Raw genomic sequence first — 9,642 nt, 5'->3', positions numbered from 1 at the left:
CAGGTGAAAATCTGCTGAGACAAATTTAGACTAGAGACAGAAGTTAAGATTTGTTTGTTAAATGGAAAAAGTGAGGAATCCCAACAGCAGGGAAAAACTCTTCTGGGATCCATCTGAGCTATGCCATATCTAGGTCTCATGACCTTTTGATTTTTATAAACTCATATGAATTTTTGGTACACAAAAGGATATATATATATATATATATATACATAAAAACTCAGAAAAGTAACATATCAGCAAATCTAATACAGCAACATTTTGAGAGTAACAGATAAAAACTATATCCAACAGAATTGGTACCTGTCAGCTGTTTGTTTTATATCTTTTATAAACAACTTAAGTGTGTCCATGTGGCAGCCTTTTTGGAGTTAACGGCATCTGAGCAGTGGAACTCAGCCTCTTGGCTATTTTTTTAAAGTTTAGTCTCTCACAGACTGACCTTGGTGGTCTTACAGCGGACTGCTCTGACCCTGAGGAACTCCTTGTAACCATAGTAACCTTACAGCAGGCTCTGTAAACCCTCCTATATTTTGGCTAAGTAAAATTGCCTGCATGAGAAACTGCTTGTACTTTTTTTTTACTTAAGTGTTAACCTGACGTCCATTAAATTGACACTTTGATCAGTATGTAGACTAACATTTTTTAGATTTTTATAACCTGAACTCCTATATCCGCAGACCCTATATAAACATTATATATTTTTTATTTAATTATTACTATAAGACATTGGCAACTGATATAAAGCCTGTGAGCAGGGCAAACCTGTATATATATATATATATATATATATATATATATATATATATATATATAATATAGTACCCAGTAGTTTTAACTAACTAATGAACTGTCCAATGAACTGATAGCGAACCTAACTGTCTGCTCTTTAGCTGCAAAGTTACCGTTAACTAAGCCTAGCCTTTCAACCTAGCTGTCAATGTGATCAGAGACCTGAGAAGGATAAATTATGAGCTAAATAAATGTACCAATTAAAATGACAGAGATGACTAGTTAGTCCATCACCTAGGCAGTGTCCCTGGCTCCTGTAGTCTCCTGGCTTTCTGAGCAGAGGCAGTCCATCCATCAGGCATAGAGGATGAGAAACTGCTGCTGTGGAAAGAGGAACAGGAGAGATTGACCTCACCTTGCCTCTCACAATGTGAGACAATGGCTCTTCAGGTATCCCCGGCTTTGTCCACAGTTTAGGCTGGGCCCTAGCAGTGGGCCAGTGGAGCAGTATTGCGCAGTGGTTAGAATACCACAATCCAGAGTTGTAGTCATCTGTCATTGTCCAAATCCTCTTGGAGACCTTGGGGAGCTACTGCCAGGATTTTGGGACTTTTTGCCACAATAAACTTACATATGTTAAAATGCCAATTTATCAGATCTCTGATAAGCTTGAGGGCCAGCATATCTGAGTTACTCTTTGTTTTTATCATCTGTTTGAAACTGTGTCCTATAAAATAGAATGCTATTTAATCTAGTTTTACCATATTTGAGATGCATGTTTTAGAACTATATATTTTAAGACAAATAGGCAAACTTTATAGTTATCTATCTTAGGCTTAACCTTAAAAAAACCTATACAAAGACACTAGGTAAAGCTCAACACTTTAACCAACTGCAGTCATTAGTGTAGCTTTAAGTCTGCTCTTTCTGAACTAAAATCAAAGCAAACATTTTAATCAGATACAGTTTATAGAGGGGCTAGCAAATCTTTCTGATCCTACCAGTTTGTATTAAAATTGAACAGTAAAACGCTTTGCACCTAACACTAATCAGAGGACTGAACATAACTGAGAGACCTAAACAAAATGGTGGTAAACTCATGTTTCCACCCTCTTTATCTCCGGACTAGCATGGCAGCTGGTCATGTGTAACTGAACTCAGCTGAAAGCCCTAAACAAACATGGCAGCAAAACTACAGCTTCACGTGCTCTCTATCCCTGAACCATCATGGCAGCTAGCCATGTGTTAGCACAGGCTGTGACTGACAATACCAAACATAGCCATTAGGTGCTATTGATGATACAGGAAACACTGTGGAGCATCCATAATCCCCCTCAACCAAAAGTTTTAACATAGTGATTAAATAAGTTTTAGAACCAACTGCATAACACAACAGTACAGAATACTTTTAAACTGTATGAAGTATTTTAGCCATACCAAACCTATCAGCCAGAATTTGTTCCCCTTAAAAGAGCATATTTGTAATGAAGAATCACCAGCCTTTTAAATGAATTATAACATATTTAAATACAGTTTTTTTTTTTTTTAATTATATTAACTCTCTGGCTTTTTATAATACATCCACTAACCTTCTGCAACATCCTATATACTTTCAGGTTTCTAGCTTTTTTTTCTGGCTTACCCGACATTTTTGCTTTAGACAAGCTATTTTTTTTAATATCTCTTGCTCACTCTTTTTTCTAGACAATAGGAAAACTCTCATTAATTAATTTTTTTTTCCCAAGGGTTGGGAAACTGTTTTAAGTTTGTTGTTAGACTGCCCAAGAGTTATTGCTTAAAAAATCTGATAAACTATAAATGTTTTATCCTCTTAAACATCTAAACAATTTTTAAAACTCGTCCCTGCAATATCAAAGCAAAGTATCTTTTTTAGGAGTGAATTTATAAAGCATAACCATAATTTTAAAAGTCGAAACCAGATTTTAAGACCAAAATTTATCAGTGAAAACAACCCAATCTTCAGAACCAATATCAACTTAGAATAAGACTTTCTTCTTATCCTAAAAGGAAATAAAATCTTTTTGACTCAGAGATTTTGCAACCTTTGTTCTTTTCTTGAGCCACACCATGTGGCAATTTACATTGTTGTTATTTAAACATATGCATTTGTAGACCCTACAAACACATAGGCACATATACATGTTTAAAACAAGAATTTGAATTTAACCTTAAAACATACCCAATGATTTTTTTTTTTTTATCATATCAACCATTTAAGACAAGTTGAAAACAATCGTATAATGGACATATATTTAAACAGACAGACTTAGCTGCAATTCTAAACATTACAGCAAGTGCAATTTTTTTTTTCTAAGTTACTGTTTGATCTGTAAGTTGCAAGTCCCCTAGGTGGGAGGAGGGAAGAGAGGAGCAAGAGGGCGTGGTGAGCTCTTGCTGCTCACTTCCCTGCTGAGAGCTGGCATGAAGACAAGGGGGAGGAGTTTTTCCTCACTCTCACCAGCCAGAGCAGCTCTTGTCGTGGAGCAGCTATGGTGCCAATCCCCACCTAGCCATGTCTAAGGATTTCCACCTAGCAAGCCCATGAGCCTTGCCTGCTCCCTTGTCTCCCTTTTGAGCTTTACTCTAGCTTACCTCCCCCGCAGGTCCTGAACCTGCTTCCTGGCTGGGCCTCTCCCCTCACCCCTCCTACCCCCCCCCCCCCCCCCCCCCCCGTGCTCTTTGGCTGTCCATAGCAACAAGGGGCCTTATCAAGCCCATGGCCTGCTGGGTGTGCATTGTTATTCCACAGACACTCAAGTGCCTGAGCACTGCCTGCCCAAGCTCCATCCCCAGCTCCACACATCTCCCCAGCCACCCAAAAGCATTCCCTCCTTGGCTCCCTCGGGAGGGAGAGCACACTGCTTGGTGTCCTGCCATGCAGCCATGTGCACTCCTGGGCCGAGAACTAGTTCTAATTTTAACTATCCTCTGTCTGAATTTTCTTTTCTTTTTTTTTTTTTTTCAATGCAGTTTATTCAGGAACCTTGAACAATCATCTGACCCTGGGGAAAGCCCAGGGTCAGACCAGTCCAAGTCTACAAAGAAACAGACACAGAAAAATACATACATAAATGAGAAACACAGGATTTAAATTGCTGGGGGAGCAAATTCTCTCTGCTCCTTCCTGTTCACAGAAAGGGGCAAGCTGAGTGTCCTACAGGATGTCCCATGGACTTGGCATTAATGACATGTCTGTCTGCCTTAATGAAACCGTTCCAGGCAAGTGGCCTCAAACCACTCAGGGGACTCGAACCCCTTCTACAGATGCTCTCAAGCTAGACCATCTCTCTGTCATAAGAGTCACAGAGGCAACAACAACAGAAACACAAAGAATCAGGCAAGTAATCAAACAAGGACACCCTTGTTAGTGGTACCACAGTGCTCTGATAGAACGGCTGCCTGGTGGTGGTCTTTCTCTACGAAAATCAGACAGACGGGAGGAGGACCTTCTCAGATCCAACCTCCCAAATGGAAACTTGGGGTGTCCCCCACTTCCCAGTCAAGCGATATTCTGACATGTCTGTTAATCGCAATGACTGATCAGATGACCAAAAAGGTCCAGATAGGCGCCTAAACTGAAACAGATTGGTACCACAGAAATCTAATTGAGAGGCTGCCTCATGGCAGCCATCTCTGACAAGAAACAGATTGGTAAGACAGAAACAGACTAACCTGTTCCGAGCTTGACCTCTGAGTTCAGTCTGATGAAGGTTGGGGAAGGGGCACGCCCTTTCCTGGCCAAACGCACCAAAAATGTAAGACCTGGGGTCTCACAGCTCAGAAGTTCAATTGCGCCCTTCCCAGAAACTCCCCTAGACCAAGACTCGTTGCAAAAGCTAGAGGTTTATTAACCATTGTACAATGGGGTCACCCTTGCTGGTCAGCAAAGAGTGGCACCGGGATACAAAGGCCTTTAGGTTTTTAAAAGAAAAATTGTGGGAGATTTGAAGTTCTAGTTTTGGCAATTTAGGATTGGATGAGGGAGCTATAATTAGTTAGTCTTAGGTGCTCAAGCTTGGCCAGTCCTGCCAAGTGTGGATGCAGCTGCAATTGAAGGTGGGGGTGGTTAGCTCATCCTTGAAGATTAGGGCTGCGGGCTCTTGGCTGGAGGTCAAAAGCTACTCAGAAGTAGTCTAGGTTTGTTGCTAAGAAATGCTATCTCAAGGACAAGGGTCTGGTTGTTCTTTTGCTGAGTGAAGGCCATTGCTTGCTTGCCCTTTTCTTATATCTGTCCTCACAGATAGGGTTACATTCCTTCACTCTGGAAAGGTACTAAGAGGCTTTAGCTTAACCTGGACCTAAAACTCAAAACTATAGGCTTTAGAGGACATATAGTTTACAAAGTTAGCCTAACCCTTTTACTTTCCAGGAACTCATTTTGTAGCAGAGAATCCTAACCATGAACTAGTGAGGTACCCAACTACCTCAGCCCGCTTTAGCTCAGGTGGCACCTTTGAATAGGCACTCCTGGCAGTAACACTATGTTTAGAGGGTTTGTCTGGAAGACCACAGCAGGAAACACAGCTGCACTTGTTTCCTAGGTGTATAACACAACCCATTTCACTTTCCTGAAGGCCCAATTTTAAATGTAAACTCCAGGACTGGGAGGGTTTCTCACTGACCACTGAGTAGGACATAGCTGCCAAATCCAGCCATGTCAGCCAAGGCAACAAAGCTCATAGAGGTTTGGCAACATTAGTGTCCAACAGAAATAGTTGTCAAATAGTTTATTTACCCTAATTTCTCCTTTTACTCTCACTGATTTTTCTGTTTCAGCCAAACAATTTTCAGGAATTTTCTGGTTTCTGAAAAAGTTTGGAATTCTGCCTCCTGGTCTTTGCAGATACGAGTCTTATCAAAATTGTATATCTCAGAAAATTTCCTTGGTGGTCTCTGCCATTTGTGTGTTCTCCTTCTGAGAAGCAGATAGCAAGCTCCCTGAAACCTTGGGAACCAGACTACAAACTTTGTGCAACCTTGAGTGAATTCCTGGATACTTTCCAGGTGGGGCAGTTGCATTGCTACCGAAAAAAAATAATAATTAAAAATAAAAAAATTAAAATAAAAAATGCTTATACCTTTGCTTTATAAGTGTTGTTTTCTTGTTTGGTAAAGTTATACTTGATCAGGAATCTGTCTTGTCTCTATTCTTTGTGTCTCTGTCTCCACATTTATACTCATTCTTTAAGGTGGATCCTTTTCTGTTGGTATAATGTTTTTTTGAAATGTATACACTTTACCCTTGTTCATTCAAATGCTGATCCCTACCCCCCAGTCTCTGGTTTTAATCTGGATATTGCATTGTGATAAACAGGCCAAAATGAAACAACTAGCCACAATGTTTGTGCAAAGGGAGGAGCCAGAATACAGGAAAGAGGGGAGGACCAGAGGGCAGGAAATGAGTGGGAGAAAAGTGTGAGAGAGCTTAGAGAGCAGGAAGACAAATCTTGGAATTCCATGCTTTGTGATGATAGCCCATCCATTGCAGGGAGGAAGACAAATGTAGGCAGGCAGTGAACAAAATGTTTCCTTATGTTCTTTCAGAGGAAAAAAAAAAGAGGACTGCAGTTCCATGTTAGCCAAAGGTTATGCAGGGTTATATTCAGATCATTATAAACCATTATATATGATAGATAGATAGATAGAGATAGATAGATAGATAGATGCCTGATTGACAGTTCCTAAATAAATGATTTAATGCAGTTTCTGAGAAATGGGACCATCCCAAATTAGAAAGAAAAACAACTGGACCTTGAATAAGGGCCAGCTAAAAAGAAAGAACAAGTCAGGCAATTTAGGGGAGGACTGTCCTTGAAGCTGTAAGCGGCCTGCTACAGAACCGAGAGATGGGAGAAGAGGGGAGGACTGTCCTTGGAGCTATGAGTTCCCCGCCACAGCTGCCAACCGCATAACTGCTATCTTTTCTGCTAACTAATCAATGTAAAGGCCTGAAATAAAAACTCTGTGCTTTGTATGCTCGGGGTCGTCTCCTGCTTTGAAGGGACGACCCCCATCGGGATCGAAATAAACTGCCTCTTGCTTTTGCATCGAACTGCGGTCTGTGAGTCACTTTGGGGGATGGAGCGGTAGGGACCCTGCACCGGGAGTGCAGGTTTTGCATGTGGTGTGTCACCCGGGGAAACCGACGTGACCCTTCCCCGACCCTCACCAGACAGAGTTCGGAGGTCAGGTTGAAACAGGTTAGTCATTTTGTTTGTTTGACCTCAGGTTTCTGCAGATTCTGTTTTGTTCCTTTTTTTTTTTTTTTTTTGGTTAGGCGCCTGTCTGAACCGTCTTGGTTGTCTGATTAGGCTATTTCGATTGACAGGCACATCAGATAGTCGAAAAGCCGGGAAGCTGGAGGACGCTCCAGGTTCCGTTTGTTGGGAGGTTGGATCAGAGACGGTCCTCCTCCCATCTGAGTCTGATTTTCGTAGGGACCCCCAGCCGGGGAGCCGTTCCGTTAGGGCACTGTGGTATCACCCACAAGGGCGTCCTTGTCTGATTGCTTGTTTGGTTCTTTTTGTCTCTGATCTTGTTGCCTCTCTGACTTTTCTGACGGACGATTTCATTATGGGACAGACGGTGGCTACACCCTTATCTCTCACCCTTGACCACTTCTCAGAAGTAAAATATAGGGCACATAATCTCTCAGTGGAAGTTAGAAAAGCAAAGTGGCAAGCCTTTTGCTCCTCGGAATGGCCTGCTTTTCAGGTTGGATGGCCACCGGAGGGCACCTTTCACCTTGACACGATTCTTGCTGTTAAGACTAAGACTCTCCAAGTGGAGGGGGGCCATCCTGATCAGGTACCTTATGTCCTAACCTGGGAGGATATTGTTCGCCATCCACCCCCCTGGGTGCGCCCCTTTGTTCTCCCCACAGAGACTCCGTTGACAACTGTTTGTGCCCTTAAGGAAGAGGAGAAAAAGAAAGTGCTCACTTCTCCAGAAGCAGACCTCCTCCTTCTTGACCTTCCGCCCCCTTATCCGCCAGCCATGGCCCCTACCCCTGCCAGTTCCCTGGCTGGTTCTCCTGCCAGACCTCCGACCATTTCCCCTGTCAGTTTCCCGGAGGCTGTCAGTTCTCCCTAGGGGCCTAAGGCGGGGCTAGCATGTAACTTTCCTAGTCCCCTCTCACGTCCCTCAGCAGGAGCTGTCGGTCCCTCAGCGCTGCAGACACCATCGGCGCCGCAGACACCGCCAGAGGTTCCACTGCACTCACCAGCTGACCCTGCTCAGAATGAAAGGGGCCCAGCAGCTGGAACACCAAGCCGCAGAGCAACCCAGCTGGACTCTGTGGCTCTCCCATTGCGAGCCTATGGATTTCCAGAGGGGGATGGGCAATACCCTCTTCAGTACTGGCCTTTTTCCACAGCTGATCTCTACAATTGGAAGGCTCACTATCCCCCTTTTTCTGAGAACCCCCAAGCCTTGACTGACTTGTTTGAATCTGTCCTTTTCTCTCACCAGCCCACTTGGGATGATTGCCAACAGCTTTTACAGACACTCCTGACTACCAAGGAAAGGGGACGAGTTCTTTTAGAAACAAGGAAGAATGTCCCGGGGGCAGATGGGAGGCCTACAGTTCTCCCCGACGAGATTAATAATGGGTTTCCTCTCTCTCGTCCTGATTGGGATTACAATACACCAGAGGGTAGGCAGCACTTGAAGGTTTACCGCCAGACTTTAATGGCGGGTCTCCGTGGGGCTGCTCGAAGACCCACCAATTTGACTAAAGTAAGAGAAGTGGTCCAGGGGCCGGAGGAATCTCCTGCAGCCTACTTAGAATGGCTGATGGATGCATTCCGCTGGTTTACTCCTTATGACCCTGCTTCAGATGAGCACAGGGCAACAGTAGCTGTATCTTTCATAGATCAGTCAGCTAGGGATATTCGTAGAAAACTTCAAAAATTAGAAGGTCTGCAGGATAAGTCGTTAAAGGATTTAGTGCAAGTAGCAGAAAAAGTCTTCTATAGTCGAGAAACAGAAAAAAAAGAAGAAAGGAAACAGAAAAAACAGGAGATAAGAGAGAGAGAGAGAGACAAGAGGCAGGATAAAAAATTGACTAAGATTCTGGCCACCGTAGTTCAGGAAAGTCGTACTGAAAGGGAGAGAGTTCCTGGCAACCGTAAGGGCCCTTTGTCTAAGGACCAGTGTGCCTACTGCAAGGAGACGGGACACTGGAGGAGGGATTGCCCCAAAAGAAATAAGAAGCAGCTAAATTCTCGAGCCACAGAGACCAGGGTCCTGACCTTAAACAATGACAGCGATTAGGGAGGACGGGGTTCGGTTCCCCTCCCCAAACCCAGGGTAACCCTCAAGGTGGAGGGGAAGCCAGTCCATTTTCTAGTGGATACTGGCGCTCAGCATTCAGTTCTGTTGCAAGACTCAGGGGCTAAGAAAAAAAAAATCATGGGTTCAAGGGGCCACTGGATGTAAGCAATATACATGGACTACCCGAAGAACAGTGGACCTCGGAGTGGGCCGGGTATCCCACTCGTTCTTAGTCATGCATGACTGCCCATACCGCTGGAACGGGATATCCTGACCAAAATAGGAGCCCACATCTATTTTAACCCAGAAGGCCCACAGGTTACAGATAAAAGAAGGGATCCTATTCACGTGTTTACAATTCACTTGGAAGATGAATACCGGCTATTTAAAAATTTAAAAGAGGGGAAAAAAGACATTGACTGGTGGGTAAAAAAATACCCTGAGGCCTGGGCTGAAACAGCTGGCTTAGAAAAAGCAAGAAAGCAACCGCCAGTCCAGATAGAGCTAAAACCTCAGGCAGCCCCAGTTGCAGTGCGGCAGTATCCAATGTCTAAGGAAGCCCATGATGGGATTCGCCTTCATATACAGTGACTCCTTGACCTAGGGGTTTTGAAA

At 43.6% G+C, this 9,642-nt stretch overlaps 1 protein-coding gene across 1 annotated transcript; it reads left to right on the top strand.

Moving 5' to 3' along the window:
* Positions 1-7,299: 7,299 nt before the first annotated feature.
* On the top strand, positions 7,300-9,411 carry LOC132651925 (uncharacterized; the record flags this gene model as incomplete). Its single annotated transcript, XM_060376872.1, is given in 4 exon segments — positions 7,300-7,768; positions 7,907-9,146; positions 9,148-9,278; positions 9,281-9,411. Coding segments are annotated over 4 exon segments (1,944 nt in total), but the record flags the coding sequence as incomplete, so codon positions are not given.
* Between the last annotated feature and the right edge of the window lie 231 nt (positions 9,412-9,642).

Source organism: Meriones unguiculatus (genome assembly GCF_030254825.1).
Source record: "Meriones unguiculatus strain TT.TT164.6M chromosome Y unlocalized genomic scaffold, Bangor_MerUng_6.1 ChrY_unordered_Scaffold_42, whole genome shotgun sequence".
Lineage (NCBI taxonomy): Eukaryota > Metazoa > Chordata > Mammalia > Rodentia > Muridae > Meriones > Meriones unguiculatus.
This window is presented reverse-complemented; position numbering and strand designations above follow the sequence as displayed.